Below are 22,136 nucleotides of genomic sequence, written 5' to 3'. Positions count from 1 at the left end.
CTTGCCTGACAAATCTTTTGGAACTTTTTGAGGAAATAACAGCCAGGACAGAGTAAGGAGTCAGTGGACGTTTTGTGTTTAGATTTTCAGAAGGCACAGGAGGCTGCATAACTACAGCCCATGGTATTACAAGAAAGGTACTAGCATGGATAGAAAATTAGCTGATGAGCAGAAGGCAAAGAGTGGGAATAAAGTGGGCCTTTTCCAGTTGGCTGTTAGTGATCAGTGGCGTGCCACAGGGTTTGGTGTTGGGACCATTTCTTTTCACAATACATGTCAATGATTTAAGGGAAGAAATTGATGGCTTTGTGTCCAGGTTTGCAAATGATACAAAGATAGGTTGAAGGGGCAGGTAGTGTTGAAGGAGCAGGATTTCTGCAGAAGGAGTTAGACATATTGGGAAAATGGGCAAAGAAGTTGCAGATCGAATATGGGGAACATAGGGAAGTGCACAGTCAAGCATTTTGGCAGAAGAAATAGAGACATAGACTATTTTCTAGATGGGGAGAAAAATCAAAATCAGAGGTGCAGAGAGACTTGGGAGTCCTCGTGTTAACCTCAAGGTTAACTTGCAGGTTGAGTTGGTGGTAAGGAAAGCAAATGTTACCATTCATTTCGACAGGACCAGAATACAAAAGCAAGGATGTAACTCTGAGGCTTTATAAGTCATTGGTCAGACTGCATTTGGTATATGGTGAGCAGTTTTGGGTCCCTTATCTAAGAAAAGAAGTGCTAACATTGGAGAGGGTCCCGAGGAAGTTCATGAGAATTATCTCAGGAATGAAAGGGTTAATACATGAGGAGCATTTGATAGATCTGGGCCTGTACTCACTGGAGTTCAGAAGAGTGAGGGGAGATCACATTGCAACCTATCAAATATTGAAAGGTCTGGATAATCTGAATGTGGAGAGGATGTTTCCAATAGTAGGTGACTAGGACCAGAGGGCACAGCTTCAGAATCAAGAACCTATCAAAAACCGTCTTAAATATGCCCAATGAATTGGCCTGCACAGCCATCTGTGGTAATGAATTCCACAGATTCACCACCCTCTCCAATGCTAGCACATCTTTTCTTAGATAAGGAACCCAAAAGTGCTCATATTTAAAACAGAGATGAAGGAAAATTCTTTAGCCATTGGGTGGTGAATCTATGGAACTTTTTGCCACAGACAATAAGACCAAGTCATTGGGCATACTTAATGCAGCGGTTGATAGGTTATTGATTAATCAGAGCATCAAAGATTTTGGGGAGAAGGGAGGAAAATGGGGTTGAGAGAGATAATAAATCAGTCAAGATGGAATGGCAGAGCAGACTCAATGGATTGAATGGCCTAATTCTGCTCCTGTGTTGTGTGGCCTAAAAATTCCATGTGCTATAGCATATCATTCTGACCAACAAGCTATCATAAATGTTACTGTAGAAGTAGCCAGGGTAAACCTGAATGACAAGAAAAAGATGAGAAGAGAACTTCTAATTTTAAACCTGAAATTATATATACCAGTAACAGTTCAGTTGGAGGTTCTGAAGTTACCAGGTGAAGCAAACGTGACTGAAATGTGCAATTACATCAAGACAGGGTGAACAGAAGAAACATTTTTCACAACTTGTGAATGTGCCAAAATGTTTTACAGCCAATTGAATAGAACATAAGAAATAGGAGCAGGAGTAGGCCATCTGGCCCGTTGAGCCTGCTCTGCCATTCAATAAGATCATGGCTGATCTGGCTATGGACTCATTTCCACGTGCCTGCCTTTTCCCCATAACCCTTAATTCTTCTACTATGCAAAAAGCTACCCAACCTTGTTTTAAAATAATGTGAAGCACAGTCAAGGCTGCAATGTGGAAAATATGGTGTATGTATAATGTACCTATAACAAAATCCAACTATCAGAAATGAAAAAAAACAACTAGGTCTACTTCCCACCCATTCTTTATATACATTTAGCTGGGTCAAGAAAGACAAGTTGATTATTTTTTCTGATTTAGTTATCTTTCACGGAATGGAAATTCATCATATGCTAATACTATTTAGCCTGAACATTATCGGCATCATTTTAAACTGGAGCTGGTTATTTTGAAACTCTGCAGATCTCAAGTTTTGTGACTCCCTCAAAAAAGCTGACTAGAAATTCTTGCACAATATGTTTGAATGGTTCATGTTAGTTTTATACTAACGTAGAAGCAGCCAGGGTAAAAGAGCAAACTGGAGAGAGAAACATTCTCATTCAAAAGTGGTAACATATCCTCAAATTCCCCAAATCCTCAAATTTCATCTGAGTCTGCCACACCTATGCGCAGAATGTGTTTGTATGAGCAGGGATCTCATTTTATGCATTTAGGCTCACTCTCAGTAAAGCACACTTTAACCGAGAATTGGTGTCTGCTTCAATATTTGTTGGGGACACCATTTTAACTCGTCTTTAGCCAGTATTTCCAAAGTGCCCATCATTTTGCAGAAAGATCCTTATTTTAAAGGGTTTCCTTGGTACTTGCTCCCCCCACACACACTCTTCCTCACTGCCAACATTCTTGGAGCCACTGTTCGCATCTCACTGTAACCCATATACTGATTACTTAGTCTTTCTGCATCCCTCATGGCTTATGCAATATGATGCAATGGGTACTGATGTCCCAGATCTCAGGCTACCTTCCCACCCCGCACCAATCACCAATGTTTCTAACGTTCTTATGTCAAACCTGATCTTCTCTATCCTTGTCCTTAACAACGTGATTCCAACCTGATTTGTTCATTCAGGGTCTTAGTGCATAGAGGCAATGTCCCATACAAATCTGGTACAATCTTCTTGCAGTGCCACTCTGACGTGCCTTTCCTAGCAATCTGTAAGTTCTTATGCATAGAAGGAAACCATTTTCTCCCCATAATTCGTATTATTTTTTTGAAACAACTTTATGCCCACTTTAGTTATACATTCTAACTTTTCCCCCAAAAACTGAGAAAAACTATAAGCCAGAACAAATAGACTGAGGAACAGCTTCTACCCCAGAGCTGTGGCCTCCATCACACCACTCCCACAGAACAATGACTGAAACTGTGAGCTCACACAAGGACTCAAATACTTGCACTAACGGCACTTTGTTCATTACTGTGATATTCTGGTGCTGCTGCAACTTATTTTCTGCTACTTGTCTATTTAATACTGTTTTTCTATTACTGTCTTGTTTTTATCTACCGCTTTATTTAATTGCCTGAGAGGAAGCATAACAGAGTTTCATTGACCTATGTATAATGACAATAAAGATCATTCACTTCAATTCAATTCAAATAAAAGTGAATTACATACATTGTGGGGTTGAATCAGTTTGCTGACTGAGGAACCAGTTGGCAAAGCTTACCCAGCTCACTACGTTATCATGGTAGCTTCACAGATAAGCAAGTGAAATTCCTCATCCAGAAAGTCAAATAACTTAAATGAGTGGTTGAAGATCCCTTACATTAATAAGTTGTGTGGTGGCCAATCAACAGAGAGGGAATGTGTAAAAGGGGCTGCCTTTTCAATCAGGTCCACAATCAAGATTTAAAAGGCAGGGCTTTGCAGCATTTTTTCTGAATTGTGTGGGGACCAATCAACACAAAGGGATTCATTGGAAGGGGTGAATAAAAGTAACACAGGTGCAAGGAGTGGCCATTCCTGTGAGCGTGCCGGTGTTTAGAGTGGCTTTGGCTCATCAAGCTTGGGTGACATCAAGGTTGGGTGACGTAAAGTATCTGCCAACTTTCTCCTTCTTCCTATTTTGTCATTCCTCAAATAAATTCTTCTCAGGCTCCCAGCTGGGTACAGGTATCAATTATAGCCAACATTTCGATGACAAACTCTGCTATCTTCTTCAGTGATGATGCCTGGGCTAGTCTGGATGATGTCAAGTCTGGTGGCATTTATACCCCTGTATTCCATCGCTCCTGATTAATTAGTCTTCATCCAATCTGGTTTCCACTCTCCCACCTTGTTTACAATTTAATTCCAGTTCTTACTTAAAGTGAGACCTTCATCTTTGTTAAAATTCTTTTCCTCTAGTTTTATTTCAATGGCTTCCTTTAACAGATGGTCGCAATAGTCCATCAAAGTCAATCCTAAGGCCATTGCAGTTTTCTGCTACCGCCGATTTTTCCAGGTAACCCAAACGGATGTACCTCCTGTACTCCTTGATCCGGGTTTACACTGTGTCTCCTGTTTGGCCGACAAAGCTGCTTCAAATTCACAAGGAATCCTGTAAATGCCAGCTGATCTAAGTCCTCGGTCATTTTTGACCCTATTTAAGCTTCCTTACTGGTTTGTAGATGGTATTAATCCAGTATCTCTTCATGATCCTGGCGATCCTTCCTGAAACCATGAAAATCTAACCAATCAGGAGGGGCGGAATACAGGAATACAAATACCACTAGACTAGACTTGCCCAGGCATTATCCCTGAAGAAGAAGGCAGAGTCTGTCATTGAAATATCAGTCATAATTAATACCTGTACCCAGCTGAAAACCCGAGAAGAGTTTATTCGTCATATACGCCAGGAAAGCACTAGATCTTTTTCCTTCATTCCTCATCTGTTAGGGCATAGCAGTGTGGTGAGAATGGCTTCAGGGGCAGAGTTCTGCACTGTGTGGGATATGGGAATTCTGGGAGATCTCCAGTCTCCTGGATAAAGACATCTGCACCAGGTGCACTAAGCTGCAGCACCTGTGAGAACATATTAAGGAACTGGAGCTGCAGCTCGATGACCTTCAACTCGTATGGGAAAATGAGGAAGTGATAGGTAGGAGCCACAGGGAGGTAGTCACCCATTGGTTGCAGGAGACAGGCAACTGTCAGGAGAAGGGAGGGAAATGACAGCCAGTGTAGAGTACACCTGTGACTATTCCCCTTAACAATGCATACAACTTCCGATACTGTTGAGGGGAACGACCTTCGCAGGTCTCTAAGACTGAGTCTGTTGCTGTGGCTCAGAAGAGTAGAAACGTGAAGAGGACTGCAGTGTTGATAGGAGGTTCCATAGTCAGAGGAACAGAGACAAGGTTCTGTGAGAACAGTAGAGACACCCCGATGGTACGTGGCCTCCCTAGTGCCGGGGTCAGTGATGTCTCAGATCAGGTCTATTGCATTTTCAAGAGTGAATGTGAGCAGCCAGAAGTCTTGGTGCATTCTGGCACCAATGGCATAGGTAGACAAGGTGAGGAGGTCCTGAAGAGTGATTTTGGGGAGCTAGGTAGAAATCTGAAAAACAGGATAGTTATCTCTGGAGTGCTGCCTGTGTCATGTGCCAGTGAGGGTAAGAATAGGATGAGTTGGCAGGTGACAGTGTGGCTGAGAAACTGGTGCATGAAGCAGTGATTCAGATTTATGGATCTTAGGGATCTCTTCTGGGAAGGTACAAAGGGACGGGTTACAATTAAACTGAGAGGGGCCAATATCCTTGCGGGCAGGTTTGCTAGAGTTTTTGGGAGGGTTTAAACTGATTTGGCAGGGGGTTGGGAACCAGAGTGATAGTGTGCAAGATGAGGTAGTTGGTTTACAAACAGGCGATGTATAGCGTAACTACTAATAAAGACAGGCTGATGTTAGGGCAAAATAGCAGTCAACAGGATGTGCTGCAATGTAAAAGGCAGACAAAATCAAAAAGGGTGAATACAGGACTGAAGATGTTATATTTGAATGTGCACAGTATACAGAATAAGGTAGATCAACATGTAGCACAGTTACAGGTAGGCATGTATGATATTGTAGGCATCACTGAATCATGACAAAAGAAGATTATAGCTGGGAGCTTAATGTCCAAGGAAACACATTGTATCAAAAGGGCAGGCAGGTAGGTAGAGGGGATGGTGTTTCTCTGTTGGTAAAAAATACAATCAAATACTAGAAAGAGGTGACATAGGGCCAGAAGGTGTTGAATTGTTGTGGATAGAGCTAAGGACAGTCCTTGAGTTATACATAGACCCTCACACTGTAGTAAGGGTGTGGCCTACAAATTACAAAAGGAGGTAGAAAATGCATGCCAAAAGGGCAATGTTACAATGGTCATGATGGATTTCAATATGCAGGTAGATTAGGAAAATCAGGTTGGTGCTGGATCCCAAGAGGGGGAGTTTGTAGACTGCCTGTGAGATGGCTTTTAAAGGCAGCCCATGGTTGAGCCCACTAGGGGACCTGCTATTCTGGATTGGGTGTTGTGCAATGGACTGGAATTGATTAGAGAGCTTAAGGTAAAAGAACCCTGAGGGGCAAGTGATCATAATATAATCAGATTCACTCTGAAATTTGAGAAAGAGAAGCTAAAGACAGATGTATTAGTATTACAGTGGAGAAAATGGAATTACAGAAGCATGAGAGAGGAGTTGGCCAAAACTGATTAGAAAAGAGCACTGGCAAGGAAGGGTAACAATGGCTGAAATCTCTGGCAGCAATTCGGAAGGCACAGGATATATACATCCCAAAGAGGAACAAGTATTCTAAAGGCAAGATGACACAACCATGGCTAACAAGAGAAGTCAAAGCCAACATAAAAGCCAAAGAGAGGGCATAAGATAGAGTAAAGGTCACCAACCTTTTTAAGCCCAAGATCCCCTACCTCGACCTTAGTAAAAGGCAAGATCGACCACACATCAATTAGTTACACGCATGCGCACTGGGGCAGAAAAGACCGGAAGTAAAAACCCCGCAACCCGGAAGTAGAAATAATGTATAAACACCGAGGGTACCCACCTTTTTTTTGCACCGCGGACCGGTTTAATATTGACAATATTCTTGCGGACCGGCCAATGGGGAGGGAGGGTAAACACGACCGGAATACAGCGATACTCGAAGCAGATTCCTTATGTCCAGCCTATTCTGCAATTTAGCTTTCGCGGCTCTCGGCTTCTGTCTTGCGCTGCTCGCGTTTTTTCCACTGAACAAACTCAGCAGGTTTGTTTTTGAGTGTGGGGTGCTTGGACTCAGGGTACCGAAGCAGTTTTGAGACATTGCCTCATTAGACAGCCTCCCGCCCGCCCGCCCGCCACCAGCCGCCTTGGCCAGGTGCAGCTGGTCCTGGATGGGGTGAGAGGACAAGGTCAGGGCCGGAGGTGCCCGTACTGGGGCCGCAGCGGTCGCAGTCCGGAGCGAGTGGCCAACCGAGCGGGGAGTGCGACAGAGCGCCCACCCGCCCCCCTTGTAGGATCTATCGGCTGACAAAAGTTTGTTTCAGTAAATCGCAGCGTGGTAGCTACTCTGATACTTACGAAACCCTGAATTAGGTTGTCTGCGAATATTTTAGCACCGGGTTCCCCACGAACATTTGGTGTGATAAACAGGTTTAGAGGCACCGCTCGGGGCCAGTAGCAACGGTACTTCCCGCCGACCGCCCGAGGCCAACCGGTGATCCCTGGCGCGAGAGTATCACTGCGTTTAGGAGACTGATGACCTCGCATGTATTCAAGTTCAACAGTGGGCGTGAGAGGGAATGAGGAAAGGTGCAGCTGACTCCTATCGTTTCCTCGCGGCCCGGTGGTTGGGGACCGCGGAAGCACACTGTGTAGTGCGGGGGAGCTACACGCATGCGCACTGGGCAGAAAGAACGGAACTAAAACCCCGCAACCCAGAAACAATCTCTCAACAGTATTTGTGTATTTATTTTTCTTTTTTTTTCGGGATCAACTGGGAAATTCTCAAAGATCGACCAGTCAATCGCGATCGACGGATTGGCAACCACTATAATAGAGCAAAAAATAGCGGGAGGTTAGAGGATTAGGAAGTTTTTAAAAACCAACAAAAAAGTAACCAGGAAGGAAAAGATGGGATATGAAAGTAAGCTAGCCAATAATATTAAAGAGGATACCAGAAGTTTCTTCAGATACATAAAGTATAAAAGAAAAGTGAGAGTAGATAACAGACTGTTGGAAAACGATGCTGGAGAGGTAGCAATGGGGACAAGGAAATGGCAGACAAACTGAATGAGTATTTTGCATCAGTCCTCACTGTGGAAGACTCTAACGGTATAGTGGAAGCTCCAGACTGTCAGGGGTCTGAAGTTGTCACTAATAGGGAGATCGTTCTTGGGAAGCTGAAAGGTCTAAAGGTTTATAAATTCGCCAGGACCTGATTATGTTCACATCAGGGTTCTGAGGTGGCTGAAGAGATTGTGGAGCCACTTATAATGATCTTTCAAGAATCACAAGATTCTGGAATGGTTCTGGAAGACTGTAAAATTGCAAATGCACTCCACTCTGCAAGAAGGGAAAGAGGCAGAAGAAAGGAATTTATAGGCCAGTTAGTCTGACTTCAGTGGTTGAGAAGATGTTAGACTCAATTGTTAAGGAAGTGATTTCGAGGTACTTGGAGGCACATGATAAAATAGGCCGCAGTCAGCATGGTTTACTCAAGGGAAAATATTGACTGACAAACCTGTTGGAATTATTTGAAATAACCACAGGATAGACAAGGGAGAATCAGTTGTTATATACTTGAATTTTTAGAAGGCCTTTGACAACGTGCCCTACATGAGGCCATGGTATTACAAGAAAGATTCTAGCATGGTTAAAGCAGTTGCTGATTGGCAGGATGCAGAGTGAGAAAAAAAGGGAACCTTTTCTGGTTGGCTGTTAGTGGTGACCATCGCAATCTGTGTTGGGACTGCTTCTTTTTACGTTACATGTCAATGACTCAGATGATGAATTGATGGTCTATTTGCAAAGTTTGCGGACAGTACAAAGATAGGTGGAGGAGCAGGTAGTTTTGAGGAAATAGAAGGACTTAGACAGATTAGGAGAATGGGCAAAGAAATGGCAGAAGGAATGCAGTGTTGGGAACTGTATGATCATGCACTTGGGTAGAAGAAATTAAAGGATAGACTATTTTCTAACTGGAGGGAAAATTCAAAAATCTGAGGCACAAAGGGACTTGGGAGTCCTTGTGCAGGCTTCCCTAAAGGTTAATTTCCCCTTTGAGATTGTGGTGAGAAAAGCAAATGCAATGTTGGCATTCATTTCAAGGACTAGAATATAATAACAAGGATATAATGTTAAGCTTTGAAAAAGCACTGGTGGGGCTTCACTTAGTGTATTGTGAGCAGTTTTGGGTCCTTTATCTTGGAAAGGATGTGCTGAAACTGGAGAGTATTTAAAGGGGTTTCACAAAAATAATTCCACAATTGAACAGCTTGTCATATGAAGAACATTTGATGGTTCGAGGCCTGTATTCACTAGAATTCAGAGGAATGAGAGGTGAACTAATTGAAACCTATAGAATGGTGAAAGGTCTTGACAAAGTGGACATGGTGAGAATGTTGCCTATGATGGCGGAGACTAAGACCAGAGGACACAGCCTCAGAATAGAGGGGCATCCTTTTAGAACAGAGATGATGAGGTATTTCTTTCGCCAGAGGGTGGTGAGTCTGTGGAATTCGTTGCCACAGGCAGCTGTGGGGGACAAGTCTTTACAAATATTGGAGTGTTCGATCCATTCTTGATTAGTCAAGGCATGAAGGGATACAGGGATAAGATGAGAGATTGGGGCTGAGAGGAATAAAGGATCAGCTATGATGAGATGAGATGTCGGAGCAGACTCACTGGGCCAAATGGCTTAATTCTGCTCCTATGTCTTAACTTCTTGTGATTACACTGCTATTTTGAAGATTCTGCATCTATCAGGTGATTTTCTGCCATTTTCTTCACCAAATTAGATGTGTGATCAGCAAATTACTGTGACATCTAACACTTTGGTGTGTATGTCGATGTATCTCCTCCACCATTAACAACAGTGAGCAATGCCGCCAACCCAAAAAGCTGGAGACCAGCCACTGCCTCAGCCTAGGTCACCAGCAGATTTGCTCGCCGTGGCATCTGACTGGCAACTGAAACTTGATCTTGGCAAGCAATTGAAATTCCCTGACCTCATCACATTATCATCAGAGGCCAAAATAGTCATTCTCTCAGAAACATCGAAGAATGTGGTCATGTGGAACTGACAGTGCCTTGGGAAGACCAAATTGAAGACGATTTGAGCGGAAGAAGGCCAAATATCAGGATCTGACAGAGCAGTGCCAGAGAGAGGGATGGAGGGCAGCAACCAAACAATGTTCCCTCTCAGGCGTGCGTGTGTGCCACACACACATCCTTTGCTACCTGCGCACAAAGGAATTTAAACTGTTTGTCACCTTTTACCCCGTTGGCTTACTGAGTATATTTCACAATCATTCACAATCACACTTCCTTTTCCAGTTTCTGATGCAGACGGTTTTGACAACATGGAGTTTGCGATGAATTTGTCTGCTAATTTTAGAACAGGCTTATTCATACTGTTTCTATTGAAGAAGTTATTGATTCGCTCTGTGGAATTCCAAAGAAGCAAAAGGCATGAAGCACAAAAGAGCTGCGAGTTCATTTAAAGCGGAATGGCTTAATGAAACAATAATGAAACTGCAGCACCGAAAGTTCATGAGGTCAGGAATGTGCAGCAATTGGACTTTGTTCCAGGGAAGGTGGGACCTGTTCCGACAGGATGGTTTGTACCTGAACTGGAGGGGGACTAACATCCTTGCGGGAAGGTTTGCTAGTGCTGCTCTGGGGGGTTTAAACTAGATTTGCATGGGGAAGGGAACCAGAGTGTTAGAGCAGATAGTGAGGTGGAGGAGGATAAAGGTCATGCGAGGACTGCATGTATAGACAGAAATCAAAGGTTTGTATGTGATAGAAATGTTCTCAGGTGCATCTATTTCAATGCAAGGGGTATTGTAGGTAAAGCAGATGAGCTTAGGGCGTGGATTGGCACGTGGGATTACGACATTATTGCTATTAGTGAGACTTGATTGCAGGAGGGGCAGGATTGGCAGCTTAATGTTCCAGGGTTCCGTTGTTTCAGACGTGATAGAGGGGGTGGATGAAGTGGGAGGAGTGGCATTACTAATCAGGAAAAATATCACAGCTGTGCGTAGACTGGACAGCCTGGAGGGTTTGTCTACAGAGGCTATATGGGTGGAGCTGAGGAACGAGAAGGTGTCACCACACTAATAGGGTTGTACTATAGACCGCCCAATAGTCAGAGAGAATTGGAGGAGCAAATCTGTAGAGAGATAGCAGACTGATGTAAGGAACCGTAAGTTGTAATAGTAGGGCACTTTAACTTTCCACATATTGACTGGGACTCCCACACTGAAAGGGCTAGATGGCTTAGAGTTCGTCAAATGTGTTCAGGAAAGTTTTCTAAATCAATATATAGAGGTACCTATGACAGCGGATGCAATACTTGATCTCCTAATAGGGAACCAGACAGGTCAGGTGACAGAAGTATGTGTAGGCAAACATTTTGGGTCCAGTGACCATAATGCCATTAGTTTCAAGTTAATTACGGATAAGGGTAGGTCTGGTCCTTGAGTTGAGGTTCTAAATTGGAGAAGGGCCAATTTTGTGGAAATGAGAAAGAATTTAGGAAGAATAGATTGGGATAAGTTGTTTATTGGCAATGATGTGATCAGTAAGTGGAAGGCCTTCAAAGGTGAAATTTTGAGAGTGCAGAGTTTCATGTTCCTTCCAGGATTAAAGCAAAATTAAAAGGCATAGGGAAACTTGGTTTTCAGGGGATATTGGCGATCTGGTAAAGAAAAAGAGAGGTGTATAGCAGGTATAGGCAACAAGGAACAAATGTGGTACTTGAAGAGTATAGAAAATGTAAGAAAATACTAAAGAAGGAAATCAGAAAGGCAAAAAGACATGAGGTTGCTTTGGCAGATAATGTGAAGGTAAACCTGAAGGGTTTTTACAAGTATATTAAGGGTAAAAGGATAGTAAGGGACAAAATTGGTCCTCTGGAACAGTGGTCCCCAACCACCAAGCCATGGACCGGTACCAGGCTGCAAAGCATGTGCTATTGGGACGCGAGGAAATGATAAAATTTGGCAATGTGAAACAATATGATTTGGCAATATGAAATGATATGAGTCAGCTGCACCTTTCCTCATTCCCTGTCACGCCCACTGTTGAACTTGAACACACGCGAGATCATAACCCACACAAGGTCATCAGTCTGTCATTAACCCACAACTACTCGATGAATAAAAACCAAATGTCGCTTGAGAGGTTCTTTGGAAGAGGTGGTAGGGATCATAAAAGGCCTAACGATGATGATAACGCAGAGACAGCTGAGGCTGAGACTGCAAAAAAAAGAAAGCTTCCTTCAACAGGAAATACGACAAGTCGTACACAAAATATGCCTTTAATGCGAGCGGTGACTCACACGCTCCAAGCCCCCTTTGTGTGATATGTGGAGACAAGCTGTCTAATGAGACAATGAAGCCCTCAAAACTGCTTCAGCACCTTGAGTCCAAGCACCCTGCACTTAAAGACAAACCCGTTGAGTTTTTTGAGCGGAAAAAACGTGAGCAAGCGGGACAGAAGCAAGTGCTGAGAGCCACCACCTCCACAAATGCTGCTGCTCTGAGAGCGTCGTACTTAGTGGCTAGCCGTATCGCTAAGGCTAAGAAGCCTCTCACTGTTGGTGAAGAATTGATTCACCTGCTGCCAAGGACGTGTGCCGTGAACTGTTGGGAGAAGCTGCAGCTAACAAGATGGCACAGGTTTCTCTTTCAGCTACCATGGTTTCAAGGAGAATTGATGACATAGCGGAGGACATCAACTATTGGAACGGCTTAACGAATCACCATGGTATGCCATCCAGGTCGACCAGTCTACCTGTGTCGACAACAAGGCAATACTGCTGTTTTATGTGCGATATATATTTCAAGACGATGTGCACGATATGTTGTGTGCACTGCCACTGCCAACTAACACAACTGGGGCAGAACTATTCAAGTCTTTGAATGACTACACGTCAGGCAAACTGGACTAGTCATTCTGTGTTGGAATATGCATAGACGGGGCTGCAGCTATGACTGGACAGCTGTCTGGTTTCACTCCCCGAGTCAAAGAGGTTGTTCATGAATGCCAGTCTACACACTATGTCATACACAGGGAAATGCTGGCTAGCCGAAAAATGTCACCGGATCTTAACAGCATATTGAGTGACGTTGTTGAAGTTATCAATCACATCAAAGCAAAAGCCCTTAACTCACGTCTGTTTGAGCAGCTTTGCGTGGAAATGGATGCAGAGCACAAACGCCTTCTCTTTCACACTGAAGTCAGGTGGCTATCGAGGGGGAGAGCCCTGGCCAGGGTTTTTCAGTTAAGAGAGCCGCTACAGAGATTTCTTTCAGGAAAAAAGTCACTACTGGCAGCACACTTCAGTGACGAGGAGTGGATAGCAAAACTCGCTTATCTCTGTGACACCATCAACCTGCTGAATGAACACAATTTGTCACTTCAGGGGAGAATGACAACTGTCTTCAAGTTGGCAGATAAAGTGTCTGCTTTCAAAGCCAAACTGGAACTGTGGGCACGGCGAGCGGACAGGGGCATATTTGACATGTTCCCAACATCAGCTGGGATTTTGGGAGAGACTGAGGCTGCACCGTCCTTCTCACAACTGGTGCGCGATCACCTATCTTCGCTGTCGACAGAATTCGAGCATTACTTCCCAACTGCAAATGACTCAAGACGTGCGAAGGAATGGGTCTGTGACCCATTTGTGAATGTCCCCGGTGAATCATCCATGTCAGCATGGGAAGAAGATCAACTCCTCGAGCTTGCAAATGACGGTGGGCTGAAAAGTATGTTTGACATAACATCTCTGCCAGCATTCTGGATCAAAGTCAAGGCCGAATATCCTGAGATAGCCACAAAAGCACATTGCTTCCGTTTCCAACATCATATCTCTGCAAAGTGGGGTTTTCTGCAATGAAAACTAAATTGCGGAATAGACTGGACATAAGGAACCCCCTTCAAGAATCGCCGTCTCCCATCACACATCTTGTTGCAGGGAAGCTAGCCCAGGGCTCCCACTGTTGCAATGATTTTATATGTTCATACGGGGAAAATATGCGCTGTGTGTTTAATATCCAAACGTTACTTAAAATGTTATGATGCTATTGACTTATAAATGACTTATAACTGACTTACCACTATATTCATGCAAGGAAAATATGTGCTGTGTGTTTAATATTAAATTCGTCAGATAAACCCTTTTAGAAACGAAATTGAGTGAATTGAGTGTATTAGCCACTTGTAAGTGACTTATAGTTGACCTATCACCTATATTCCGGTCGTGATTAACAACACCTGCCCCCCCACTCGTCAGCCGGTCCACAAGAATATTGTCAATATTAAACCGTTTCGAAGTGCTAAAAAGGTTGGTGACCCCTGCTCTAGAAGATCAGAGTGGTCGTCTACATGTGGAGCCTTACGAGATGGGGGAGATCTTAAACAGTTTTTTTGCATCAGTATTTACTCAGGAAACTGGCATAGCGTATATGGAAGGAAGGGAAACAAGTAGTAGTGTCATGGAACATATAGAGATTAAAGAGGTGGAGGTGTTTGCTGCCTTACAGCGAATAAATGTAGATAAATCCCCCAGGCCTAACATAATTCTTCCTTGGACCTTGAGAGAGACTAGTGTAGAAATTGCAGGGGCCCTGGCAGAATTATTCAAAATGTCCTTAGTCACGGGTGCGGTGCCGGAGGATTGGAGGGTAGCTCGTGTTGTTCCGTTGTTTAAAATCGCTCCAAAAATAAACCAGGTAATTACAGGCCGGTGAGCCTGACATCAGTAGTAGGTAAGTTATTGGAAAGTGTTCTGAGAGATCGGATATACAAGTATTTGGACAGCCAAAAGCTGATTAAGGATAGACAGCATGCCTTTGTGCCTGGTAGATCGTGTTTAACAAATCTTGTAGAGTTTTTCGAGGAGGTTACCAAGAAAGTAAATGAAGGAAAGGCAGTGGATGTTGTCTACATGGACTTTAGTAAAGCCTTTGACAAGGCTCCACATGGGAGGTTAGTTCAGAAGGTTCAGACACTAGGTATCCATGGAGAAGTTGTAAACTGGATTCAAAATTGGCTGTGTGGGAGAAGACAGAGAGTGGTAGTGGATGATTGTTTCTCAGACTGGAGGCCTTTGACTAGTGGTGTGCCTCATGGACCTGTGCTGGGACCATTGTTGTTTGTTGTCTATTTCAATGATCTAGATGATAATATGGTAAAGTGGATCAGCAAGTTTGCTGATGACCCTAAGATTGGAGACGTTGTGGACAGCGAGGAAGGCTTTCAAAGTTTGCAGAGGGATCTGGACCAACTGGAAAAAATGGGCCAAAAAATGGCAGATGGAATTTAATGCAGACAATTGTGAGGTGTTGCATTTTGGAAGGACAAATCAAAGTAGAACATACACAGTAAATGGTAGGGCACTGAGGAGTGCGGAGGAACAAAGGGATCTGGGAGTTCAGATACATAATTCTCTGAAAGTGGCGTCACAGGTAGACAGGGTTGTAAAGAAGGCTTTTGGTATTCTGGCATTCATAAATCAAAGTATTGTGTATCAGAGTTGGGATGTTATAATGAGTTTGTATAAGACATTAGTGAGGCCAAATTTGGAGTACTGTGTACAGTTGTGGTCACCTAACTATAGGAAGGATATCAGTATGATTGAAATAGTGCAGAGAAGATTTACTAGGATGTTGCCAGGTCTTCAGGAGTTGAGATACAGGGAAAGATTGAACAGGTTAGGACTTTACTCCTTGGAGCGTAGAAGAATGAGGGAGGAGATTTGAGAGAGGTTTACAAAATTATGAGGGGTATAGACAGAGTAAATGTGAGTAGGCTCTTTCCACTTAGATTAGGAGAGATAAATACGAGAGGACATGGCTTTAGGGTGAAAGGGGAAAGGTTTAGGGGGAACACTAGGGGGAACTTCTTCACTCAGAGAGCGGTGGGAGTGTGGAACGAGCCGCCATCTGACATGGTAAATACAGGCTCACTCTTAAGTTTTAAGAATAAATTGGATAGATACATGGATGGGAGAGGTCTGGAGGGTTATGGACTGGGTGCAGGTCAATGGGACTAGCGGAATAAAGTTTCAGCACCGTTTAGAAGGGCCAAATGGCCTGTTTTCTGTGCTGTAGTGTTCTATGGTACTATAAAACTTCCTGTCTCCTGTATTTTCCTCAGGGAATCCCACTACAATTCCTTCTGATCCATATGGTCTGAGAGGAGCAGCAGCGGAACACATGGCCTGCAAACACAGTAATCTGGCTCTTTGATCTCCCACATCTGACAGGAGGAGGATACGTCATCACAGACTGACATTACTGCTCCTTTTAATAAACTAGTCCACTTGGGAAAGAAGGAAAAGTTTTGCCTTGTTGCTACTCGCCATTCTCACTGAGGCCCAGTATTCACCAAAGCCTTCAGTAAATTCCTTCACTAAAGAAAGGAATTAGTGGTAAATCTTTTTTAAAAATCCCTGACAATCATAAATAAGGTTAGCATTCTCAATCAGACTAGAAATAGCTTCACACGCTGTATACTTACACACACAAGTACAGATAAATCTCATGGCGAAAACAGAAGATGATGAGCAAATCATCCTAATGCAATGCAAGCTGGAAGATAGCAGCTCCTTCATAATGTTCATGAAGCATATTGTACATTATTTTACTGCTGATATAGTCATGGAGTCATAGAACACTACAGCAAAGAGACAAGCCCTTCGGCCTAGCTACTCCGTGCCGAACCATTAATTTGCCTAATCCCATTGACCTGCACTTAGACCACAGCACCCTCCTACCCAAGTATCTATCCAAATTTCTCTGCTTGCACTATCTATACCTCTATCATATCTCCCCTCAATCTTCTAAGTTCTAGAAAATAAAGTCCTAACCTATTCATACTTACCCTATAACTCATCCTCAAGTCTCAGCAACAATCTTTGTAAATTCTCCCTGCACTCTTTCAATCTTACTTACATCTCTTCTGTAAGCAGGTGACCAAAACTAGACACAAAACTCCAAATTAGGCCTCACCAATGTCTTATACAATTTCTACTTAACATCCTGTACTCAATACATTGATTTATGAAGGCCAATGTGCCAAAAGCTTTCTTTACGATGCTATCTACCCGTAACACCTTTTTCAATGAATTGAGGACCTGTTTTCCCAGATCCCTTTGTTCTACCACACTCCTCAGTGCTGTACCTCTCACCTTGTAAGACCTACCCTGGTTGGTTATCCCAAGGTGCAACATTAGCCTCCCACAGGGTCTGTGCTATTTTTCAGTCCATTTCCCCAATTGGACCAGATCCCAGTGCAAGCTTTGATAGTCTTCCTTGCTGTCCATTGCATCCCCTAACTTGGTGTTATCCGCAAATATGCTGATCCAGTTTACCACAGCAATCATCCATATCATTGATATAAATAACAAACAACAGACCCAGCACCAATACCTGCAGCACACCACTAGTCACAAGCCTCCAGTCTACTACCGCTCTCTGGCTTCAACCACAAAGCCAACATCTAATCTAATTTACTACCTTATCTTGAACGCCAAGCGACTGAACCTTCTCGACCAACCTCTCATGCAGGACCTTGCAAAGATCTTGCTAAAGTTCATGTAGACAACTTTCACTGTCCTGCCTTCATCAACTTTCCTGGTAACCGTCTCAAAAACTCTAAGACTGGTTAGACACAACTTACCACACATAAATCCATGTTGACGATGCTTAATCAGACCCTGTCTATCCAAATGCTTATATGTCCAATTCCTTAGAATACTTTCCAATAACTTTGCTACTAATGATGTCAGGCTCACTGGCCTATGATTTTCTGGTTTGTTTGCAGAGCCTTTCTTAAACAACATAACAAATTAGCTATCCTCCAATCCTCTGGCACCTCACCTATGCCTAGGGATGTTTTAAATACTAACGTTTGTATCTCTGCTAGGTCCCCTGCAATTTCTGTGCTAGCCTCCTACAGAGTCTGAGGAAACATCTTGTCAGGCCCTGGGGATTTATCCACCCTAATTTGCCTCAAGACAGCGAGCACCTCCTCCTCTATAATCTGTATGGGGTTCATTTCCTCACTGCTGCTTTGCCTCACTTCTATAGGCTCTGTGTCTGTCTCCCAGGTAGATACAGATGCAAAAAATCCATTTTAGATCTCCCCCATTTCTTTCAGCTCCACGCATAGATTACCACTCTGATCTTCCATGTTGTCCCTTGCTGACCTTTTGTTCTTAGTATAATGTATCTGTAGAAGCCCTTAGGATTCTCCTTCACCTAGTCTTCTAGAGCAATCTGATGCCTTATTTTAGCCCTCCTAATTTCCTCCTTTAGTGTTGTCTTGCATTTCTTATACTCAAGTACCTCATTTGTTCCTACCTGCCTCCACCTGCTATGCACCTCCTTCTTCTTCTTAACCAGGGCCTCAATATCTCTCCAACAAGGTTCCCTAAACCTGTTATCCTTGCCTTTTATTCTGACAGGAACACACAAACTGTACTCTCACAATTTCACTATTAAAGCCTTCCACTTACCAAGTACACCTTTGTCAGTAAACAACCTGTCCCAATCCACACTTGCCAGATCCTTTATAATACCATCAAAATTGGCCTTTCTCCAATTTAGAATATTATCCCAAGGACCAGACCAGATGGAAAGAGTTCCCCTACACAAACATCTGTCACCTGTTCTGTCTTATTCCCTAATAGGAAATGTAGTACCACTCTCTCTCTCTTGTTATGACTTTTTATGACTGATTAAGGAAACTTTCCTGAACACATTTGACAAACTCTTTCCCATTCAGCCCTTTTATAGTATGGGAGTCCCAGTCAATATGTGGAAAATTAAAATCACCTATTATCGCAACCTTATGTTTCTTGCAACGGTTTGCAATCTCTCTACAAACTAAATCCTTCAGATTGTGGGGTAGTCTATAATGTAATCCAATTAATGTGGTCATGCCTTTCTTAGTTCTACTCACAAGGCCTCCTTAGGTGAGCTCTTCAGTCTGTCCTTACTAAACACTGCAATGACATTTGGTGTACTGGTGATAGCTGGTTTGCACCATCATCCGTTTTACTTCAACTAAATTACCATCAAACTAGAAACATCTGAAAATGAGTTGTCTTTAAACGAATAAGGATTGGATTTTGTCACAAGATTTGTATTTGAAATTTTACCAAAACTTCAGTGATAATATTTCACTTGACAAGCTGGAGATGTAGAATAAATGCGGAAAATGGTGGAAGCACTGAGTAGGTCAGGCAGCATGTCTGGAGAACAAAAAAGATTTGACCTCTGTTAAAATCCTTCCATCAGAACTAGCACATTTTGTTCCAGAGTACAGGAAGAAGCCTTTGATATGATGAAGACCCAGAGAGATTGAGAGACAGAAATGGCATTAATGCTGCCATTGAACAGCATCCTCTCTCGACAGATGACATGTGATTAACAATCTCGCATCACTCTGTGCAAGTGGTACGACCATCTCTTGTGCCATTTGGTTTTACCGAGTCTTTTATTCTGTCATAGATTCCCTTTAATCTCTCCACACTCCTCATCCTCTGCAATTTAGAACTCATTTGATAGAAACATAGAAAACCTACGGCACAATATAGGCCCTTCGGCCCATAAAGTTGTGCTGAACATGTCCCTACCTTAGATATTACTAGGCTTACCCACAGCCCTCTATTTTTCTAAGCTCCATGTACCTATCCAAAAATCTCTTAAAAGACCCTGTCGTATCTGCCTCCACCACCGTTGCCGGCAGCCCATTCCACGCACCTCACCACTATCTGCTTAAAAAAACTTACCACTGACATCTCCTCTGTACCTACCCCCCAGCACCTTAAACCTGTGTCCTCTTGTGGCAACCATTTCAGCCCTGGGAAAAAGCCTCTGACTATCCACACGATCACTGCCTCTCATTATTTTTCTAGTTCTCTCTAAATTTTTCCAGTTCTGATTAAAACTTATCAACCTGATCTGCTAATTCGGTTTCTAACCCCACACAGGCTGCTGAGCAGTTCTGATATTTTTCGTTTTTTTATTTCCAACACTTCATTTGTTTGTTCTTGTCACAATACAACTGAGTTTCATGTAGCGTATTACAAAAAATCTAAAATCAACATATAAATGACAACTATCCAAGTTGTCTCTGCTAATTATTTCAGAGTTTTTAAACCTCCATGCATCTAGCATTCAAATACATCTAACAAAGAGAACAGGACAATCTGACTCATACGATACACATAAGGCATGGATTCATAATACACCTTTTTCAAACTGATCCATGGAGATGTAAAATCCTCAAAACGATTGCATCCATTCTATGGCACAACACACATTTTTGTTGTTTTAAATAACTTCAGTTCCCAAAATATGTGGGAATGTGCACATCTTACCAGTGTAAATGCTTGCATTAGATGCTGGGATGCCAAACTGAGATTCAATGAACTTGGGTATGAAGGTAATAAAAGCGGTGACGATGGCACTTTCTGCAGTGTATGACAAGCTCACAAACAGGAATGTCATGTTGCTCAAGATCCTGACAGCAGCTTTGGGAATGTCTATAAAAATGACAAGAGAAACACTTTCACCATGAATGAAACACAATGGAGGGAAGCATTCAGACACTGAGAAGCTTTGCAGCTAATGTAAAGAGGTCCATTCGCTCACTGGAAATGGTGGCACGTGCATTTGTAAAACAGAAAATGTATGCAAGGCAAAGTGAGATCTATTCCCAAAACAAATGGAACGTTGGTACTTTACCACAGAATTCCACTGAACTCCTTTCCATTTACTACCTTGTTTAAACCAATTAAACAACAGCCTTTGCACACACATACCTTCTTGAATAAGACAACTATCAGATGGGCTCAAGAAGATAAAGTGAGGAGGGAACTCACACTCATTAACTAGGCCTATACAGCATGCACATTGTAAGTGTGTTTTCCATTATTGATATAAATTAAGGCATATCTTAAGTGCTTAATAAAGCTAAACAATGCCATTGAATCACCAAACTGTATTGACTCAGTAAGAGAGTCCATTTGGTCTAATGGAATGATTCTTGCTCTTTAATTTACTCTGCTGCCATCTTTGTCATAGCCAGTTAGCTGACGGCATAGCATCTTTTCAATTTTTTTTGCAAAGTGCAACACCAGATATAATTTCATGTGTATTATTGCCATAGCCGTGCATCAACATTTCTAACTGAACAATGTAAGCAAGTTTACTCTTCGCAGATGACAGTGTGGTTGCTACGGCAACATTTGAAGCTGGGCATATAGTGAAAATAAATGGAAAGTAGTTTGGAGTCCAAACATCCAGGATATACCTTTTCATTGATTGTAGTTGAAATAGTCCCAGGAAAATCATTTGTCATGAGTTGAAAAATGTAGCTTCTAGTGCAAATTAAAAGGCTAACAACTGGACATATCACGCATTAAGTTAAATAGACATTGCTCAATATTAACAATTAACCACAAATGTAATATAGGCCTTTGGAACATTGGTGATAATATAAATCAAATTCCTGGCATTTTAGCAGCTTTCTTTGGACCTGGAACTCTTAATTTTAAAAATGTGTACGATCACCTTCATACATAAAAGCCAAACAAAGTCAAATGTAAACTTTATGCATCATGCATATGATATAATGCGGCATACACAAGCTGTAAGCAATGTCAGGCCTTTTAAGAGAACTGGCGCTTGCCCTACAGAGCTCTTCTCTCATATTTTTTATTGTTTTTCAAACAGAGGTAATAAATGAACAGCTCAAAGATGCTTTTGAATCAAAGATAAGCAACAGCATTTGATTGCCTAAAACAAGATATGAGCACAGAAAAAACCCAGTAGGTCAAGCAGAGAGAATAAGAGTTAAATGTTTCAGTTCAATGGCCTTAGACTTGTTGATCTCTCTTCACTGACGCTGTCTTGCCTGATGTATGTTCTGTTGTTACTTCAGATTTCCAGTTTCTGTAGTGTGTTGTTTTTTTTTTGAGCAAAAAAACATGCTTTTTTTATTTTTCCCCCTCAGCCAAACACTAGGAGGTCGAGTCTCAGGAATGTGGCTAAATTGTCAAATTAACCAAACCCATCCTGCACATTGCCATTTCTACAACTTCCAGACTACACATTTGCAGCCACCCTGTCCCATCCTTTGGTTATGATGCCTTCTTTTCTATGTTGCAGTTGCTGATCTCTCTCTGTCCTCCAATATTACAGTTATTAGCTTTCCGTCTTAGCTATGCAAATTAACTGGGCTGTC

The 22,136-nt window shown here is 42.6% G+C and overlaps 1 protein-coding gene across 2 annotated transcripts in view; it reads right to left on the bottom strand.

The window, feature by feature from the left end:
• slco5a1 (solute carrier organic anion transporter family member 5A1) overlaps nucleotides 1-22,136 on the bottom strand; it is a 203,170-nt gene that overhangs the window by 35,606 nt on the left and 145,428 nt on the right. Inside the window, exon 4 of one of the 2 annotated variants that reach the window (XM_073040807.1) lies at nucleotides 20,269-20,433. The exons of the other annotated variant lie outside the window; for it this stretch is intronic. Within the exon in view, the coding sequence (XP_072896908.1) occupies nucleotides 20,269-20,433 (165 nt within the window). The remainder of the gene's footprint in view (nucleotides 1-20,268; nucleotides 20,434-22,136) is intronic. 2 annotated transcript variants of the gene reach the window in all.

Source organism: Hemitrygon akajei, chromosome 1 (genome assembly GCF_048418815.1).
Source record: "Hemitrygon akajei chromosome 1, sHemAka1.3, whole genome shotgun sequence".
Classification (NCBI taxonomy): domain Eukaryota; kingdom Metazoa; phylum Chordata; class Chondrichthyes; order Myliobatiformes; family Dasyatidae; genus Hemitrygon; species Hemitrygon akajei.
The sequence above is the reverse complement of the archived record's forward strand: the minus strand, read 5'-3'. Positions and strand labels throughout refer to the sequence as shown.